This window comes from Enhydra lutris, unplaced genomic scaffold (genome assembly GCF_002288905.1).
Source record: "Enhydra lutris kenyoni isolate GAN:26980312 unplaced genomic scaffold, ASM228890v2 scaffoldscaffold10, whole genome shotgun sequence".
In the NCBI taxonomy this organism is placed as follows: Eukaryota; Metazoa; Chordata; class Mammalia; order Carnivora; family Mustelidae; genus Enhydra; species Enhydra lutris.
The window spans coordinates 6,172,213-6,192,420 of NW_019154094.1; the positions used below are offsets into that span (position 1 = coordinate 6,172,213).

General features: G+C 53.8%; 1 protein-coding gene across 3 annotated transcripts; it reads right to left on the reverse strand.

The window, feature by feature from the left end:
* Positions 1-406: 406 nt before the first annotated feature.
* Positions 407-13,069, reverse strand: LOC111143826 (chondroitin sulfate proteoglycan 5). 3 transcript variants are annotated; one of them, XM_022497750.1, is made up of 6 exons: positions 12,967-13,069; positions 11,192-12,305; positions 8,281-8,469; positions 6,306-6,442; positions 2,378-2,400; positions 821-982 (listed from the first exon to the last, which is right to left on the reverse strand). In XM_022497750.1, the coding sequence occupies exons 1-6, from the start codon at positions 13,067-13,069 to the stop codon at positions 821-823; spliced, it is 1,728 nt and encodes a 575-aa protein (XP_022353458.1). The 3 variants fall into 3 exon arrangements, with proteins under 3 accessions (XP_022353459.1, XP_022353458.1, XP_022353460.1); XM_022497751.1 differs by lacking the exon at positions 2,378-2,400 and having other exon boundaries at positions 407-982; positions 6,367-6,442; XM_022497752.1 differs by lacking the exons at positions 2,378-2,400; positions 6,306-6,442 and having other exon boundaries at positions 931-982.
* Between the last annotated feature and the right edge of the window lie 7,139 nt (positions 13,070-20,208).

The window sequence follows — 20,208 nt, forward strand, 5'->3', positions numbered from 1 at the left end:
GTTGCTACCTTGATCTTGGACATCCACCCAGCCTCCAAAACCATTAGAAAATAAATTTCTATTGTTGAAGCCACCTAGTCTGTGGTGTTTTTGTTACGGCAATCCAAGCCGATGCATAGAGCACCTCTGGGATTTCAAACATGTATAAATCAGAAGTTTTTTATTCTTATTTCTTATTCGTATTAAGAATTCTTATTAAGAATTCAACACAGAGGGGCGCCTGGGTGGCTCAGTGGGTTAAGCCTCTGCCTTTGGCTCAGGTCACGATCTCAGGATCCTAGGATCGAGCCCCGCATCGGGCTCTCTGCTCAGCAGGGAGCCTGCCTCCCCCCCACCACCCCGCCTGCCTCTCTGCCTGCTTGTGATCTCTCTGTCAAATAAATAAATAAAACCTCTTAAAAAAAAAAAGAATTCAACACAGACTGACAAGGATGGGTAGGGAGTGGACACAATGACTTTCAGAAAATGGCTTTTTAAAAAGTTTTATTTCAAGAACTTTGTTGTTTACTCTTATTTCAAAAAAAGGTGGATCAAAGTACAAAAAAAAAGTCAGTTGAAATAAAAGCGTAGGTTTAGAAATCACAGCGACAGAAGCAATGTACAGACAGCACAGACAAAACAACCCAATGTATGCGGTTCTGTTCAGGTTCTTTGCTTATTTTGTGTTTTCTCCCTCCTGTACAAAATACATCAAGGCATGCCATGAGACCAGAGAAAGAAAGCGTTTAACAAATGGTTACAAGAAATAGACTCTGTACAAGAGGAGGTCACGTTTCTTCCCCCACCCCCCGCCCCCCATGCCCTCTCTTCTTGCTCTGCTTCAGGTGAGGTCATTCTGAAGACAGTTCACCTCCAAGTCCGCCTGGTCACCTTTGCCACCCTCGAGCTTGGGTGACATGGAGTTCTGGATGTTAAATGACTCCTCCTCTTTCAGGCAGGACTTGAGAGCTTCCTGGATTTTGTGGGGAGCACTGGGATCATCCTGGAAGAGGGAAAAGGGTGAGGGAGGGGTGGGAAGGAGACGGCGGATAGAGGGGGTCAAAGAACCACCCCAGGCTTTGGAGAGAAGAAAGAAAGAGACTCTAAGACTCGAATGAACCGAACGGATGCCTTTGCCGCCGCTTTCTAGGAAGGTCACCCTGAAAACTACACGTCCTCTGACGGGAGGCCTGAGTGTGTGTGCCCCTTACTGGCAGGGGTTTATCTACCAAGAGATGCTAACTTGAAAGGTGTTTCCTCAATCCACGCCTGGGTGAGTCCCGCTGCCTCAACAGGCCTGTCGTCCTTCGTGTCGGATGGGACTCGCGCTGCTGGTTCACCATCCGTTCCTGACGGGCACCGAGCCCTCCTGCCTACCTGGGTGTGTGTGCTGCCCGCAGCCCTCGGACCGGCTCCGGACCCAGACCTGAATTTGCTTGTTGCCGGCTTTCAGGAAACCCACAGCGGTCCACAGTCCCCCAGTTCTGCATTCTGGGCATTCTGAGCCATGCCCTGCCTTCCCACGGCTCTCTTCCTTTGGGCCGTCCGGGCCTTACAGGCACGCCTCATTTTCTTGTGCTTCATAGACACCGAATTTTTTTTTTTTTCATACAAATTGAAGGTCGGTGGTAACCCTGGGTTGAGCAAGTCTATCGGCTTCGTTTTCCAACACCGTTTGCTCATTTCCTGTCTCTGTGTCACACTTTGGTGAGTCTCACAATATCTTAAACTTTTTCATTATTATTGTTTTGTGATCTGTGATCAGTCATTACAACTCGCTGGAATTCCGCTCAGATGATGGTTAGCATTCTTTAGCAAGAACGTGGTTTTAAATGAAGGTATGTACACTGTTTTGTTGGCCACTTACTACACTATAGTATGGTGTAAACCTGACTTCTGTATGCACCACAAAACAACAACTTTCCTTTTATTTGCTTAATTTTGCTATTTATTTGTTGTGGTGGCCTGGAATGGAACCCACCATATCTCGGAGATGGGCCTGTACACCCATGGGATTGGCGGGCCTCAGCTCTTTCTCAGGCACCCCAGATAGCTACTGTGAGTGCTTGGAGGTCTGCTGATCACAGGCACAGGTGGTGAGAAGGGTAGGGAATGTTGCTCTCTGACCAGCTAGCTCAGACTTTTCTGACTTTAACCACTTCTGAAATCGAAGGGAATCATCATGCTTTGGGAGCAGGACCTACTCCGTACAACTGTGGTGAGTTCTTACCCATACTGACTGCTACCGAGTTTGACCCATTATGGCACTGGGTCGGGGTAGTGACTGGTTGGAAAGAAAGCAGAGAAAGTCTCCAGGCTCACACAGGACACTATAGGTATTCAAAAGGACTGTGTGCATACAAAAATCACTGTCGCCTCTCCCTGTCCCCAGCCTCACTTGGCACTTTTCCAGAAGACTATCTTCAACCGAGCAGTATAGTAGAGTTTCAAAGACCTCAGGAATGATTTCCAGACCACAGGGGAACACATGTTCCCCATTCCCAATGCCACAAGGGCCAGAAGCAATGAACTTCATACGGTATTGAGGCAGATTTTAGGCCCTTGGCATTTTCTATTATTGCTGGGAGAGATTTAGAAAAAAAACTTCAATGACCCACATACAGATGTAGTGAGATGGAAAGATCTCCTTGCTATGTTCAGTATGTATATGCACTCATACACACACACACACACACACACACACACACACACACACACACACACACAGGGCTGTATGGAGAGGGAAGCGGGATGAGGAAGAACTGTACTTTTCATGCCGCGTAATTCTGTGTTGTCTGGGGAGAGACAATGGGCTCGGAAGCTTGAGAGCTGTGCCTTTAAAAACCCCAGGCAGAGCAGACTTTGCATCACAGCAAATCTGGAGTAGGACAGGATGGCCCATACTTGCCAAGCCTCTTACAAAGATGGGACTCACTTTCCTGTTATTCAACACCACCTCCCTCTGACTGCCCCACCCACCGCCATCACATAGTCTTTGGGGCAAACAGGCTTCGTGTGAGGAAAAGTATATTTAGGGGGCCCCTGGGTGGCTCAGTGGGTTAAAGCCTCTGCCTTCAGCTCAGGTCATGATCCCAGGGTCCTGGGATCGAGCCCCACATCGGGCTCTCTGCTCCGCGGGGAGCCTGCTTCCTCCTCTCTCTCTCTGCCTGCCTCTCTGCCTACTTTGTGATCTCTCTGTCAAATAAATAAACAAAATAAAAAAAAAAAAAGAAAAGAAAAGTATATTTAGGGGTGCCTACAGACATGGGCATCAAAGCTGTGAGGCCATGAAGGTGGGGGCCCAAATTAAGCGTGGCTCCTGGGATCTAGACAGATGAGAAAATGGACTTCTGGGCCAACAGGTGGGATGAGTATATTCTAAAAATAAGGAACGCAGGTATCCAAACAATGCTATTAGACAAGCTAAGTACTTCCAACAAACAGGGCAGGTGAGGGAGTGTCTGAACCAAGACAGAGCTATGCTAGCCTGAGCGTCTCTCCGCCAGAACTGGATCCTAGCAAGCCTAGGGTTGCTGATTCCTCAGCAGAAGACCCATCTGCCTTTGAAGTGCCAGAAATCCCTCAGGGCAAGGGAGCTGGCCCTCTAGTTGGCCTAAGTCCTGGGAACTGCTCTGTGTTCCCTTTCCTGGCATTCCACCCCAGCCAAACGGGTATCCCTCAGGCCAGGAATGGTGTGGGTTCAGGCCTGGAGTCCCACTTTCCAGACACAAACCTCCCTCAGCAGGTGGCACGAAAGAAATAGAGCCTCAGAAGGAAGAAAGATTGAAATGGGGAGGGAGTGCAGAGAAGCACTAAGGGACACCACAGAGATGCGCCAGTAAGGAATAAACTGAAATCCTGGAAGGTCTGTGGAATCTTGGGAAGACCGTGTCATATCCGTGACATTCTATGGACAGCACGGCTGTGAGATCCACCGGGGCGGTGCGTGGCATTGGCCTGTGGATTTCAGGTGACATTAGCCACGCTGCGCTTCCCACACACTGGCCATTGGTCCTGGAGAACTCGCAGGCCTCCATAGCCCAGGCAGAGGAGAACAGGCTCTCCCTTCCCTCCTGATGCTCCTTTCAGAGGCTGGCTGTTTGGCTGCACACAGGCTCACAGGCTTAAGCAGCCACCGGTCACCTGCTGCAGAGCCCAGGTGAGGAATAGCACTGGGCGACTGCAGGTGGGGAAGGAAGCGCCCGACAAGGCTTCACTTCGAACTAAAGTGGCAACTGTCTGAACCGTCAGTGCCCACAAGGTCTTGAATTTGATCAAGTCTGACTTGTAGGCTGGATGGAGAGAATTAAGAGCTGAAGGGAGGAGATCCGGGGGTACACACCCTGCTGGATAGGAGAGTCATCCCCTCTCACACTCAGAGCTTTGGCAGAGAGAACAGGATGTCCCCTGGGGCACAAGTGGAGGGCAAGATGCCAGGCTGACACAACCTGTAAGATCCAGGAGGGGCGGGAGACCACCAGAACCTCATCTTGCCCCTCCACGGAGCGATGTCCTGAGCACTACCCCGACCGCCCCTTCTTAGGTCCTTCTCAGGTCCTTCTCAGGCAGAGTCCCCCATGGTGGACCAGCCCGTGCTCTGCTCCAGTTTTAAGCCTTGTGGTATTCTGAACTCAAGGTCAGTGGGAGCCTTACTGGACAAACGCCGTACCTTCTACAAAGTCAGGTCAGCCAAGGAAACCTCGGTATTGGCTCATACCACCGAGACCTTCAAGAGGAGCTATTTCCTTCCCCTCCCTTTTTGGGAAGAGGAAAGTTGTCTGTCTATACCTGGGATGCCAGAAGAATGTATGCATCAGAAACTTTCCTAAGGACCCTTGCTCTCTGGACAAGGAATACCCTGCCTCCAGAAACCATAGTACAGGTCTGGCGGGCTGCCCCACATGTACAGTGGAACCAGGAATCACCACACAGGTCTGGCAGGCGACCTCACACGTACAGTGGAACCAGGAACCACCATACAGGTCTGGTGGGCTGCCCCATGCATACAGCGGAACCAGAAGGCCCCGCTAGGCCATCTTTTGCCAGCATTCCACAGATGGCGACCACACGTGTACTGCCACGTGGGGCTGAACGAGGTAGGGATGGAGTGTATGGAGACGAGGGAGGCTCTTCCGGCCCTCAAGGTGCCTATCTCGAGGGCTGGTTAAAGTGCTTATCAATCTGAACGTTTATAAGACATCTGGCGTCCTGGGTTATTAGATGGTCTTGAACGTATTAGTATCTCGGTGCATACCCAGTAAAATCGTATCTGCTTCTCTACCCTTTGTATCAAAGACTTTAACAAATTATCCTAAACTAACCTCTTTCATTTCTTCTTTAAAGTCGACCCTTTTCCTCCTCCTCCACCAGGCCAAGTTCTTCCCTGGGGTTTGGTGAACAAGGTCACGTTTACTGTTATTCTCTCTTTCCCCTCCTGGGGCTACACCATCCCCACCTATCAGAGGAAAACAGTGGTCTAGTTCCGTGCCGTCCCCACAGCAGCACAAGCTGCTCTTCCGCGAGCTTCCCAGCCGCAGGTAGCTTGTGAGTCTGAGTTTTGCTCCCTTATCCGCGTATTGATGCCTTCACCGTGTGGTACGGGGCCTGTGTCACGTGCCGAAGTCCCGGGCTCGGATGTGACGTGATCTGGAGGAGCTTGGGCGGTTTCTGCTTTACTTATGAAATTTTCTCTCACAGTACCCAGTACTTTCTTTACCGGTTAGTGTGGTCCAGAAGACATACTAGAAGGCCAGGATCTTTAGAAACTGCTCGACTGGGACCTTCTCTTAAGTCTCAACTGATACTTATGAGCCCATCCTCCCAAGAACAGAATTTACCCCTAGACTTACTATGACACCAGTGCTCTGTGCCCTCCTCAGCTTTCACCAGCGTAAATATGCCTCCTTGGACAGAGTAAAGGACACTGGTCCAGCCATCCCGAAGAGCAACCGCCATTCACTTCAGTGACCACAAGGACATCCCCTCACGACGAAAACAGTCTTTCTTCTCCATACAGAGAGCAGAAAGACTCGGGGAAGGAAAAATCGGACTTCTAAAGTCTAGATAAAGCTAAAAATCCCGAGTCATCCTGGAAAAAGATCTTTGGTACCACCTATAGCTGCCTGTCAAGGAAGTGGCGCGCCATCCCTGTCCTAGCCACGTCACCACCCAAACTGGTCTCCCCACGCTCACCTCCAGAGCTGGGAGGAGCTGTCCCCAGCTCGGAAGTAGCCCAAAGACAAGAGCAGTGGCCTGGGCAGGCCTATGGATAAGGGAGAGGGTGGGAAAGACGAGTCACAGGTGACAGACAAGTCATCACGGGGAGCCAAGGTGCAGGCATGTGGAGTGGGGAAAGGAGGTACAGAGACTGTGGCAAAGTTTCCTTACGTTTGGGTGAGAGCCTTCGGCAATGGTGGAGAGGGAGAAGTTATCGTTGTGGAGCTCAGACGGGGTCCGGAATTTGCTGGTTGGGACAGAAGAGAGCAGGGAAAACGTGAGTGCGACGATCATGGCAAAGCCTGCCCAAAGCGTCGCGGGTCAAATGCTTATTTCACCAGACACCATGGACCGTAATAAGGAGTGCCGTTATTTGATGCACCGCGGAGGAAAAAAACTTCTGCCCCTTAAACCGTGACCCAGGAACTTTCTTATCACCTAGAGTTTTTATTATATACTGGAAGTGGCTCACGGAGACTTCAGATAAAGCACTGACAACGATATGAACAGCTCTGGCCAGGACCGTGACTGCCAGGCGGTTACAACCACATCGTGACTGCCATCTGGCCAACAGTGATGATAAGATGCCAGTGATTGTGAGACGCAGTCCAATTTCAGAGACGCTAATATGTGGGGGGAAATGCGTGTCTCAGAGGCAGTACACTGCAGCAGTATCTGTAGCACACGGAGGACGTGGAGCGTGAGCCCAAAAGCAAGCAAGCACGCGCCGGGAAGTGAGGGTGGCATGTTCGGAGGTAAAGGTGCCACGGGGGCCAGGCTCTGTGCAGAACACAAAGCCTGCTGATGGAGGAAGGCCTAGAACATGGTACTGTCTCTGGCCGCCACTCTTGTTTCTCCACTGCCCTGTCAGCTGCTCCTTCTCTCCCCTGGCCTCCTCAGCAGCTACCCTGGTAGGTGGTCGCAGCGTGGCCTTCTCCTCCCCCTGCCACCCAGGGTCCTGGCTGATGAGGACATGCACGGATCCGGCCCGCCTCAGCGCACAGGCACAATGGAGAGGCCCCTGCCGTGCCAGGACGGGTCGCTGAAAGGCTCCCAGCGGCCGCACGCATCTGCACAGTGCAGGAGTTCACCCAGCAAAGGAGCAACAGATGGCCTTTTGTCCTTCTCCCAGGATCCCAGGGAAAGTACTTCAGGAGCATTCTCTGGAGGGAGTCTTGGGTCAGCGGGGGAGGGGAGTCAGGGGGCAACAGGTCGAAACGGGGAGGGGCAGTTCTGCATCAACTGTCTCTCGGGCCCCCAGGAAGCTGAAACGCAACCTCCTCCTTTTGTGACTCCCGTGACACTTCAGAACATTCCTTACTTTGCTCAGGGACAGAGTGACTCTCTCACAGTGCGTAAGGCCACGGCCAAGTGTGCAAGGCCTGGACTTAGAGGGAAACACGTGTGGATCTCACATGCACACAGCAGTCACTCCTCTGCTAAGAAAGAAGCCTGAAGGAGACTCTATTCCCACCTGGCCCTGAAAATCCACCACAGAGGAAGCCTAGCCTAGGCCCTTCCACCCCCAAAATTCTACTTAGGAGAGGTCAAGAGGACTTCCCTAAATCCCTTGCACTTCTCTCTGGACCAGGCGCCGACAAGCTGGGCATGGCAATGCGCTGCCCAAGCCCTTCTCTCCAGCGTTCAGTCAGGAGGAGTCGGGCCTGGGAGACAGCAGGTCTGAGGGAGCTGGGGTTACTCCTCGCAGTCCGTGAGCGAGATCCTCACACTGGCCGCGGCCGGCAAAGAGCCAGGGAGCAGGTGCAGTCCGCTGTGGGAGGACTGAGCGCAGTAACGTATATGGGGGACCACGGCCAGGAGGGCGCTGGGTGTCTTTTCCTTAAGCGCCCTCTGTCACGGGGTGGGAGGCACTGGGGACGGTGCCGGACAGTGTGCCCCAGGGGCTCAGGTCCTGCCACAATGCCAGCAAGTTCCGTGCAGGAAGGGATCAACCTGGGAGCCTCTGGGATGGACAACACAACTAGGGAGGCACAGCAGGTGCCAGGAACCCCCGTGGCCAGATCCCCGGGTCAGATGGCCGGGGCAGCCGCAGGAGCGGGGTGGGACTGGCGGACTCAGACTCACTTGGTCCTTCGCAGCTTGGTGTTCTCCGTCTTGAGCAGATAGAGCTTCTTGGCGAAGAACACGGTCATCATGAAGAGCAGGAGCAGGACGAGGGCAGCTGAGCCGACGGCCACGCACATCACCTGGAAGTCGGTGATGATGGACTCGCAGCGCATCCCCTTGTGCCAGATGTAGTCCTGCGTATTGCACCTGGGGCAGCGACAGAGTGAGACTGAGGGGGCGGGCTGGCGGCCACGGCAAGGGCCTGGCCCCTTCGCCCCACATTCACCTCAGCAGCCTGTTCCCGTGAGGGTCTAGAGCACTGGGGTGGAGGTTCTGCGTGGCCACCCCATGCAGTGGGCAGGACAGCGCTGGGGTCCAGGACATAAATGAGACAACCAGAGTGCCGAGGGACGGAGTGAACAGGTCACTCACGTGACTGTTAAGGGACTGCGTGGAAGGCGGGTGGGAACTCTGGTTTTCTACCTCGCAGCCTCAAGGAGGACAATCATAGGATTCTCTCAGCTCCCCTGCCCTTGGCTCTGGGTGAAAAACAAGATTAATGGGACCTCTGGCTACAAAAGTAGTCAACCCACTCTACCCGGGAAAACCTCTCCTGGTGTTCTGCAGTCCCGTCTAGTTCACGAGGCTCCCCAGACGCTGAAATAGAAGGAAGTGACAGACAAGGACGAACACAAAGATGGATGTGTAGTCTCCTCCTCTCTCTGCAGCCCCCCAAATTCTGCCCCTAAAGCTTCCTGTCCTATTACCATGAGAACAGTCATGAAAGCACAGTGAGAATCAACCCTCTGGGTGGGTTTCAGTCCTTTTGTTGAGTGACTTTCTCTTGCCCTTGGGGACATTCCCAGGCTCCAACTCTTCCAATGACATTGCTGTTTCCATGGGAACCAGGCTGCTTCAAAGAGGAAAGATGTGGAAGGATATAGAGGCAGGCAAAGGAGGGAGGACATGAACCTCAGGGTGAATGACAGACAAGAGAAAGGGGTCCAGAAAAGGGGAAATTACGCCTCGCCTCAGAGAACTGACTACTCCACACCCGAAATAGTGTGCAGAGACATGACTAACAGGAAACTCTTTCTTTTCCAAAGGACGCTCTGCAGTCCTGGGAGGCTATCTGTCTGAGCGCAGTGGGCAATGAAGATCCCACTAACCCACGGTTCTAGAAAAGTTCTGCCATAGCTCTGCCCATTTCCCTGCAGTGGGTCAGGGTGACAGAGACAAAGGCGTGCTGCAGTCTGCAACGGAGGGCTCGGCAGTCTTCTGTGAGTGGAATGCAAAACAGTTTCTGAGCCACAGCAGAGCCTGGGCATGCACAGCCTGAGGAGGGATCTTTGGGAGGGAGGACCGAGTGTGCCCCTGGGAGGGAAGGTGAGCAAGGGGAACTGGTGGGGGGACTTGTGGAAAAGCCCTCTGAGGCGGGACCCACTGGAGGATCCCTGGTCAGCACAGCCAGGCAGCTTACTGAGGACAAGCTTGCTTTCTCACTCTGGAGTCCCTAGAGCTCCAGGAGCTTCTGGGAACTTTGCTAGCTCTCCAGAGGCATCCAGGGCTCTCCGTTTCATGCGGTGATGGCAAGACTACTTTGAAGGTGAAAAGCCAGGCCTCCAGCAGGATGAAAGACAATGATTTCACACAGAGATTTCAGAGCTCCCAGGGTAAATCCCACTAAGCATCACTATCATCCCACTAACCAAAGCTTGAGGAGCAAAATCACAGGGTTCCCACATACTTCTGGTAGCCCTTAGCCAACTAGCAAGGTACTGTTGCCATAATGTCTTGATGACAGTTCCTCCTTTTAGCAATGACTGGACAACTCCAATCAGAACTGTGTGGACACATTCTATATGACTGACCTTAATCATTTCATGATCGCTTATAGGAAAGAAGGAACTGGAAGTCAGCTTTAATGCCAAAGGCACAACATTCACACTTTCTATATATTATTTTTCTATCGGAACATCAAGACCTGCAGAATTTGAATTCTTCACATACCTCCAAAAAGACCAAGAAAAAGAAACATCAGGAATGACACTTAGAGAAACACCTAGATCCCAGAAATGTTCCTCCTAGGACCAACAGAAACAAGTCCCAGAGCAATCTGGGGGTCCTACCCCACTTCCAGGGTCTATAAAGGATGGAGACAAGCAAACCACCCAGATCACTGCTGACTTGGGATTCTTCCAGAATAAGCCAGTGAGCTTTTCAGCAGGTTAATGACCTTGCCACGAGGGCAGGTGTATGATGTATTCCTGATGAGGCATGGGATACTGGCTGCAGACGACGTCCTTAGAGACACTAAACTCTCAGGATCTTTAAAACATTCTGCGCTGGAGGACAAAGATCAAGTAGAAGGGGAAAAGGCACTACCAAAGTCAAGGAACCCCATATCTGCTATGCCAGGAAAGATACTCTGCCTCACTTGACCGACTTAAGTGGCTGCTCTTGGGGTCTGCTCCTCACTGTGACTCTATAAGTCCTCCCCCTACAGGTGCCCTGTGGATAGACAGAGTTCACCTCCTACCACACATGTGTCTCAGAGGGCATGCTCAGAGGCCTTCTTTCCTTCAGAGCAGGCTTATAAGCCTACTCTTTGTGCTACTGTAGCCAAAACTCTCCCATGGGACCCCTTGAGCCAGTAAAGGCTGCTTTCCAAAACCCTCAGAGTAGTCCCTTCATTTTGCCTTTATAGTTTAGTGCTTTGGTATAGGGCACACACAGGAAGTACATTTAAGAAGTAACTTCCTGTGGAAGATATTGCGTGAACATCTCTTGACCTGGGAATCCCAAGAGCCTCTTGGCTTGGCAACTCACTACCTCTTGGAAGTTGTGCCCACCTCTTTGCTGAGTAGGCCTCACATATGCCTTTCAGTTCTTTTATAAGTCCCTGTGTACCTGCCTGCCACACCCTTACCTGCAGAAGGCCCCTATGTTCTCCACCAGGTAGCACTGGCCGCCATTGTGACAGTAACTTGGGAAGAGGTCGCACACTGACCGGCAGGAGCCATTATGCCGCACAAAGCCACTGCGGCACTCGGTGCCATTCTCGCTTGGGGCCAGGTCCCTGCCTGGCTCTCCTGGGCGGGGCCTGAGGGCGATGCTGCTGCCAGGGACCATCCCCAGAGTATGCTGTGGGGGGACGGCATGCCACCGACTGGTGGGCTGGCCAGTCCCGGGCCCCAGACCAGGCTTCTCAGTGGGCACCAGAAGGTCACTTTCATCTTCCAGGTCTCCACCTCCTGCTGCATCCTTGTCATCCTCCTCTTCCTCCTCCTCTTCCTCCAAGTCATCATAGAAGGATGTAGTGGGGTAGAAGTCAGATTCATCAAAGGGGGTGAAGTCATCGTATAAGTCAAGCAGGCTCCAGGAGGGGGTCTCTCCCCCACTATCGGGGTGGTGCTCTGAGGTTCCTGGCGACCCCGGGAAGCTCTCCAGGTCGGCGCCACGGCCCTCACCATCCAATCCTTCGAAGTAGTCGATGTCAATTATATCTGACGCCGGCTGGGGCTCCAGTGTGCCCTGAACGGGGAACGTGGGCTCTGGCCCATGTGGGTCATGTGTGCTGCCTCCCAGGTTCAGCCAAACTTCTAAGGGGCTCTCCTTGGGGAGTTCGGGGCCTGGGTTCAGCTTGTCGTCAGGAGTGGGGGAGGGTGGTCCGCTGGCCTCTGTAGCCTCGGGGGTAACATGGGGCATCAATGACTGTCCCAGGGCCTCCTCAGGAGCCGGGGGCGTGGCTGGCAGGGCCTGGGTGTCGCCGCTGCCCGCCTCTGCGGTCACTCCACCCAGGCCCGGGCTGTCGGCCTCCAGCCAGGCGGTGCCGGTCACTGCAGCGGACGCCTCCAGTGCCTCCTCTGGCCCGGCCCCAGGCCCCACCACAGCCGGTTGGCCGCCAGGTGCAGTCCATGAGGTCTCATCCACCCCAGCAGCTGGTGGGCCGGCCTTCTCCCGCGTGCTGTTGGCACGCGGCTCCCACTCCAGGACGCTCTTCACCTGCTCTTCGGCCTCGACGGCGCTGCCCGCCTCACGCGCTGTGGGCGGGAGGGAGAGGGCACCACGTCAGGGCCCCGCCCCCTGCCGCGGCTCGCTCTCCCGGCCTCCCCGCCCACCCGAAGACTCCAGGACCAGGTTTCCCAAAGCCACGCCCCACCGTTTAGGCCACGCCCCCAAGGGCGCGGAACACACCCGACCCGACGTTTCCCGCTCAGGCCCCGCCCCTCAGGCGTCAGGCCCCGCCCCCGAAAGGCCCGCAGTGTAAACGGGGCGGCCCCCACCTTCGGCCCCAGGCAGAGGTTTGACCCTCAGGACTCCACCCCACCGCCAGACCCCGCCCCGAAGTCGCACCCTCAAGCCCCGCCCCACTCCAGGCCCCGCCCTGAGGTCGCATCCTCAGGGCCCCATCCCCTCCAGGTCCCGCCTCGAAGTCGCACCCTCACGCCCCGCCCACTCAGGCCCCTCCCCCAAGCCGGCACCTCTGCCCACCCACCCGGGTCGGGGCCGACCCCCACCCCTCGGCCTCCTCCAAGTACCCCACCTCCTCGCGCGCCCCTTCCACCGCCCCCGTCGCGAGCAAGGCGCTGCCCCGCCCCCTTGCCATAGCTCGCGAACTCCGCCTGTACCCGAGGCCAGCGGGACCCTGGCCCAGGGTGAGGTGCGAGAGCCACTGGGGTCCCGGTCGCAGTCGGTACCTACCCGGCGCGGCCCCGGCGGCAAGGACCAGCGTGGCCCCCAGAAGCAGCAGCAGCAGCAGCGGCGGCGGCCCCCGGCCCGGGCCCCCGCCCCCGGCTCGGCCCATGGCGCGGCGCGCCGACCGCTGTCCACGGTCTGCCCGGCTGGCTGCGCCCTCGGCTCGCCGGCCGCCGCGCCTCCCGCCCGCGCTGCGGCCGTCTCAGCCCACGGTGGGCAGCGCGAGAAGCCGCATGCCGCCGCCGCCGTCCGCCGCTGTCCCCGGCGCGCCGCGCCTCCCCGCCTCCCGCGCCGCCGCTGCCGCGCTCAGCGCCGCCCCCACCCCGCCCGCCGCGCCCGCCCCGCCGCACGTAGCTCTGACGCCTGCCCGGCTCGGTCCGCCTGCGGTGGACAGACAGACCCCCCGGCTCTGGAAGCCGAGACAAACGGACGTGGAGTAGCGCGGGTGGGTGCGGAGCACAGCGCCGCGCGTGGCGTTAGCCGACAGGTGCACGGGCGGGAGAGCTGCGGGGCGGGACAGCCCTCCCGGTGGAGGGCTGGCACGGGCTCCCCCCCACCTGCGAGGAACCCACCCGCCACGCGGCGAGCACGGAGGCGGGGGCCCAGACACCCGCAAGTTTGGGGCGGGGCTCGGGAGGGCCGCAGGGGGCGGAAGCCCGACCTCGCGCTGTGGAAATGAACCGAGTCCGGGGCGCACGGAGCCTCTCGGATTTCTGCGCCAATGCCGTGTTCGTGGCGGGGAAGGGTCTCGGGGACGTCTGCGGGTGCCCACGGGGGCGGGGCAGGCGCCGGCAGCGCCAGGCAAGGTGGCGAAGCCGACCGCCCAGGCTCTAATCGGATCAGACCTAATCCGTCCACAGCCAAAGCGCAGACCTCGCACAGCCAGGCCCTCCACAACGCATCCCAGGGGCAGGGGGCAAGACCCTTCTGAGACTACGGCTACTCCCGCCTTTCTTCTCGTCTCCTCGGGGTAGCCTGGGCAGCACCCTTTAATCCTGGCCCCTTCCTCCCAGGATCCATCACCACCACCCTCCCAACACACATGTGTCCCAGACCAGCAAACTCAAGGTCCTGGGCTGACCCAAGGAGCCAAGATCGCAGCCTAGGGACGCGCGGGCTCCAGGAGCGATGTTAGACTAGTGTGCGGGCTGACCGAAGTTCGGTGTTCAGCCAGGGACCCCTCATCCCCAGAGACATGCTTGGTGGGGAGTTGTGGCCTAGTCCTGGTAGCTTATCCCGCAAAGCAACCACCCACCTCCTGGTGTGTTATTGACCCAAATGACATTAGGGCTCACCACCTTAGATGTGACACCCATGGTATTTGAGAGACACTCCCATTTCTGTCTCTAGGGAGCCACATAGGTAACCAAGTTAGAGAATCTATCTCCTCACGTCCTAGTGCGTGTCTCTGGATGGCATTCCCTTGGTTCAAAGTGGGTTCCTTTCAGACAGTCCTGTGACAGGAGCCTCTTAGGCAGGCTGGTGTTCCCTGCCCTCCAAGTCTGCCTGGAAAACGGGCTCAGAAAGCTCTGTTCCATTACCTGTCCCTTCTGCGAAGCCTTCCCAGCCTCCCGGTGATATCGTCTGTCTACAGCAATTCCCCACTGGACTGTGGAGCACACTGAGTGCACAGGACCAGGCGCTGGGAGGTTCCGGAAGGGCGGCAGAAGCAAACATGCACCAGTGACAACCAGATACTCCCACCACAGAATGTGGGTCTGGAGCTTCCTGCAAAGGGGCTGACTTTGTGAGGTTCTTTCCATGGCTTCATGCTGCCTCTGGGGACAGTAAATACCGGTTTGGAATACAGTCTTCTCCGAACAGAGGGCCGGGCTGGGCTTTGCACTTGCTGGCTGGCCACAGAGGCACTAACGCACCCCCCAACCCCATCTCTGCTTCCCTTGTCTGTGGCTTACCTCTGTATTTTCTTTTTTGGCCTATGTACAAGTCTGTGTTCCTCTACTTGGGTCTGACTCTTGGGTGATGGTTGTGAGAGTGGAGACGTGACTACCTCCTCCTTCCCCAGGCGGGTCTGTCCGGGAATGAGGCCTCACCAATGGGGCCTTGACAGCTGGGGCATGAGGACCACTCCTGTGTTTTTCACTAGAAAGTTCTGAATGGGACCCTTCTCCCATTTCTCTGTTAAAACTCCAGCTACTCCGGTTTCTCATTTTAATATATTTTATTGAATATTTAAATATATTCTTTTAAGTTCAATTAAAAAAACAATTTTTAGGTAGGCTCCATGCCCAATGTGGGGTCTGCACTCACCACCCCTGAGATCAAGTCACATGCCCCACCCTCTCAGCTGGCCAGGCTGGCTTCAATTTAATTTTTGAATTATAACACGCACATTGTATAAAATAAAATATGAAACGTCGCCTTCCTCAATGACCTCCTTCCCTAACTTGGGGACAAATTCTTTTAACCACTTTCTTCATTTGGGATCCTAAACCAATGGTTGCCATTCACGTTCATTCTGATTCCCCCTAGACCTCCGAATGGAGCACGGCACACCAGGTTTGGAGACGCCTCGAGATGAATGGAGAAGCTCATCAGGCAATGGAGTGTGACAGGAAAAGCAGGATATGGCATCAGCTCTGTGTGACCTTGGGAGTCAGTAACCCATCTCCTTTATGAGATAGTGGTAGCCACAGTGTCCAGGGACTGCATTACTTTTTCTGGGCACAGGGGTTAGGGTGGGCTAAATAAGAGAGCTAAGACATAGGAACTACAGAGTCGAAGAAAGGGAGATTAACCCGTCTAGAGCCCACACCCATGTCCCCACATCCAAGTCTTGTGCATTTGGGCATCAAGGATGCTTTTGTGAGGCAATGGCTTCCACATGCCTCTGAGGTTCCTATTGGGTTTGGCAACCTGCCTCCAGCACCAAGGCAGGCACAAGGCCCATTGCCATGGCTACAGCCTGCCTCCTTGGGCACAGAAAGCCTCTAGCTTAACCAGGGGCTGCTGTCCAGGGCAGGAGCTGCTCCAGTTGCCATGGTTGGGGCATACTTCAGTCTGAACAGGAAGCTGCGTGGTTCCAGGTTTTAAGTCCTTAGTAGTAACTACTAACATTTCTGTGAGTTTTTAGTCTTCCTAGTACTCTGATTTGTCAAATCTTGTAACCATTTTGCACATTTGCAAACTGACACTGAGATCATGCTAATGATGTGGTAAGGCCAGGACTTGAGCCAAGATCTTGATTTCAAACCTTTTCATCCTTGCTTCTTAATTTCAAGAGGAATCAGGATGCAGAGGTCGGGCCTCACTTGGCAGAATGGAAGCCTAGTCTCTCTCCCCAACCCCTGCACCTACACCTAGGCATTTAAGAGTCAATGCTATGATTTCTTACGGGGTACGAGATGGCAATAATCCCAACTCATGTCCCAGGTCAGTCAGAAAGGGCCACCTAGTGTGGCCTCTCAGCTCTGACCATTTTTGGTGATGGGCTGCTACTGGACCTTCTTGCAGCATTACCGGGAGGAACGGGAGAGCCAAGAGTCAGGGGCCCGGGTTATGTGCGCTGACAAGCCCCTGCTCGCTGTAAGAACTCTGGATTCTCAGTTGCACAAGTACTCTCCTAGAAAGGAAGGCCTGTCCCAACCTGGAAGTGGTCATCTTGTCCAGGCAATGGGTCTGCTGCAAGATTGGAGAAGCCCCTGAATTTCATTCCCCCAAAGCCAAGTCAGCTGGGAGAGAGCTACACAGCATAAGTCAACACAGCCTGAGACATGCAGCAGCTAGGCTGGTCTGCAGAAGTCCTGCTGTCTCAACCAGCGACCTCACCAGGTGATTCTCAGGAAACCCATAGGTACTACACAGTAAGCAGACTGGAACAAGGAATGCCAGTCCATTTGGATGACTATGGGAAATCCTAAATGTCAGGGCCAAACCACCCGTTGAAATCAGCCTGTGCAAAGAAGCTATTACCTTCCAGTGGCACTGCTGCTTCCTAACTCCCTCTGGGACCATCTGGCTGTGAGGGCACCTGAGGTGGTACGTTGCCACAGGAGAGAGTGGGAGGGATTTTCTTTCCAGTCTAAGTCGTCCAAAGGTGTTGGTCACTGTACTGTGTGAAGGCACGGCTATTCTGTAGAAGTCTGCAAAGGCTGTACCCTAAGGTTCTGCAGTGGTAAGGTGGCCATTAGCAGTCACCTGACGGTTCTTTGTGGGCTTGGAAGGGCCTGGAAGGACAGCAAGGTCTGGGGACAGAAGGGAATGAAGTTGGCCCCAGTTCTCCAAGACAGGCCAGGAGCAGGAAGAGGGGATCAGACAAGTCTCTCTCCCCTTACGGTTCAACGGATTGGAAAGGGCTGGGGGGCTCGGAGAGAACTGGCTCTAATTGCTTTGAGAACCTCTGGTTAAGTTGATTCACAGGACTCTCTCCTTTTGGTCATTACTGTTTAGCTCGGTTTTAAATTCAGGGTCAAAGGTGCTTCCTAAGAAGAGAGGAGGCGGGCCTAAAAACAAGCCACCAGGAAATGAAGTCCAGGGGAGCCGTTTACAAGGACATCCAACACTGAGGGTCCTGGGCTTCCATCCCATCCCGCAAGGTGACTTCCTTAGATGGAGAACACCCATTCACAGGGGAGCAAGGAGCTTTCACCTTGTTCCCAATAAGTCCTCCTTCAAGGGACCAACTGGAGTGCAGCTATGCTCCAGGAGCAGCAGAAGAGAAAGCAGGGGCTTTACACTAATGGCCACAGGCAGAGAGGTTTGCAGAAGGAAATCTCAGGGCTGGCACTGTGTATCCAGACAAAGGGTGCTTGGATTATTCAGATGAGGTCTTCCTGGAATGAGGGGGAACCCTCAGGTTACCGCACCCAGCAGGACAGAAATCATGTAAGCACACCCAATTCACAGACCATTTACGTTATCCCCAGAAAGCTCTTGATTACACTATTTTTCTTCATGACCACTTAGCACTATCTAAAATCATCCTATTTCTTATTAATTTATGGTCTTATATCCCCCATCCCCCACCTCCCACCCCACAAGAATCTAAGTGGCCTGGAGTGCAGGAGCCTTGCCTACCTTATTCATAACTATGACTTCACTGCATGCAGGGTCCAGTGCCTGGCAAGTAAGAGGCCCTCAAATGTTTCCCAGATGAATGGAACTCATAGAATCAACTGTAAGGAACCAGAGATCTTGTTCTACCTCGCAACCTTCCTAACTAGTGGTTCCCCAAGGGTGGTCCCTTGCCCAGGTACATCAGGACCCCCTAGAAATCTGTTAAAAACATAGTATTTCAGGGGCGCCTGGGTGGCTCAGTTGGTTAAGCATCCAACTCTTGATCTTGGCTCAGGTTATGATCGCAGGGTGGTGAGATCGAGCCCCGCATGGGGTTCCGTGCTGAGTATGGAGTCTACTTAAGATTCTCTCCTTCTTCTTCTGTCCCCCACTCTCTAAAGAACAGAACAAAACATGGTGTTTCAGAACTCCAGAACTGCTCCATCAGTTTTGAGGGTGGGGCTGAGCAGCCTGTCTCTGAACAATGCTTTGGGTGATCCTGATCTGTACTGAGGTTGGAAGACTACTGTCCTTAACCACATTTGGGGGAACCACTCCACAGTAAGGATCCCAGGAACCTGTGAGAGACTGATGGATTACACATGTCCTGTTACACTTTCTAAAGAGTTCACCCTCAAGTTTATAAACCAGTCTTCGGTTAGTCTGGGTCAGGGCTTACTCTTCTTTGTCACCCTTGGGGAATACAGAACTCTGGGAGACCCCACCGGTCCTAGCACCCTGTGCTAGAGGTGAGTCCGAACAGATCCGGCAGCAAAGCACAACCTGGCCGGCACAGCTCCCCGAGGAGCCGGGTGCTAACTGCTCGCCGCAGAAGCCCCCGCTTTTGCTTCACTGGGTTCATAAATGCAGCTCGAAGGCAATGGCCCTTTCCTGTTTTCGGCACAGGGTTTGCACCTGTGGATGCTCAAAGGCTGTCCTCAAAAGTACATCAAGGTGCACGGAACCAACTGCCCTCAAGGTCTGCCTCCAGCTGGGGGCTCTCTAAACGGCATCCTGACAAACATGCTCTAGCTTGCCAAACAAAACTATTCATTCCCTTGAAGGTGCCAGGCTTTTGGCCACACCCCTTTCTTCACTTTGACCACGGAAGCAGTGGGCGAGGCACATTTAACTGTATGCTCCTTAAGCATCATCCAGGTGCTCAGTCAGGAAGCCCCACATCCCTGAACTCACTGCGGATCAGGACCAGGTGGGGCTGAATCTTTAGACTCTTCATAGGACACATGAAGAGACTGGTGTGTGAATGCAGAGAATGGGACTAGAATCCAGAAATGTTCTATTTATTCACTAAAAAAAAAGAGGGAGATGAGGTCTTCTTGATCAATTTCCTCCAATCTCCCAAAACTCCCTCCCTTCATTTTTCCAAAATAACACACTGAGAAACACGTTTGTACAAAAACCACGTATTATTCCCCCCCATCACAAAATTGGGTAGGTGTATTACAGGAACGAAACCAGATCAAAGACATGAAAAGAAAAGTCACCGCTTATAGTGAAATATAACAGTGTTAAGAATTCAGGTATTTTGTAGAATTGTTACCGGCATAGTAAAAGTATTTCCACCTGGATCTCGTAAATTTGAAAGCGATCACATTAAAGACCTGAGGTTAACAAGGGACCACAGTATGAACCAGAATTCCATTTTCCTTCTAAGACCCCAGTGGAAAAAGTATTTGGAAGGAGTTTCCTTTGGGAAAGACTGGCGGGAATTAGGGAACACCCTGGCCATTGTCAAAAGGCACTGGGATCTTTCTGGAGGCAAATGCATTGGAACTTAACTCCAGCAGGAACAAGCTCATTTCCACTCCAAGAGTCCAGAACAAACACACAAAAGGAACAAGGTCTCCTTGGTTCCAGTACTCGGATGGTGACCAGGGCCACCTGGTTAGAGGCAACACCTGAGGGTTTGAAAGGCAAATCTTAATTGTGGTTTTATTTAATATTTTGCTTTCTGATACTAAGGAAGACAGTTCTGAGGTGTTTTATAAACACCTCCCTACACCCTCTCGTATGTAAAGCTTTACAGAATATATAGAAAAGGATATCCAAAAGGTGTTCCACTTTGCATTCTAAACAATGAAACTGCCACTTAAGAATGTGACATGAAGAGGCCAGGCGCTTTGGAAATCAAGATCCACCAAACATACCCTGCCCCCATACATGGAAGGATAGAGGGGAGGGAAGAAGGACAAGAAGAGAAAACCAAGAACT

Coding starts and splice junctions, on each gene's coding strand:
- LOC111143826 (XM_022497750.1), bottom strand. CDS start 13,069: ATGGGCCGAGCCGGGGGCGGGGGCCCGGGCCGGGGGCCGCCGCCGCTG. Junction 12,306..12,966: donor TGCCGCCGGGGCCGCGCCGG/GTAGGTACCGAC, acceptor TCCCGCCCACAG/CGCGTGAGGCGGGCAGCGCC. Junction 983..2,377: donor GTCTTCTGGAAAAGTGCCAA/GTGAGGCTGGGG, acceptor TCCCTCTTCCAG/GATGATCCCAGTGCTCCCCA.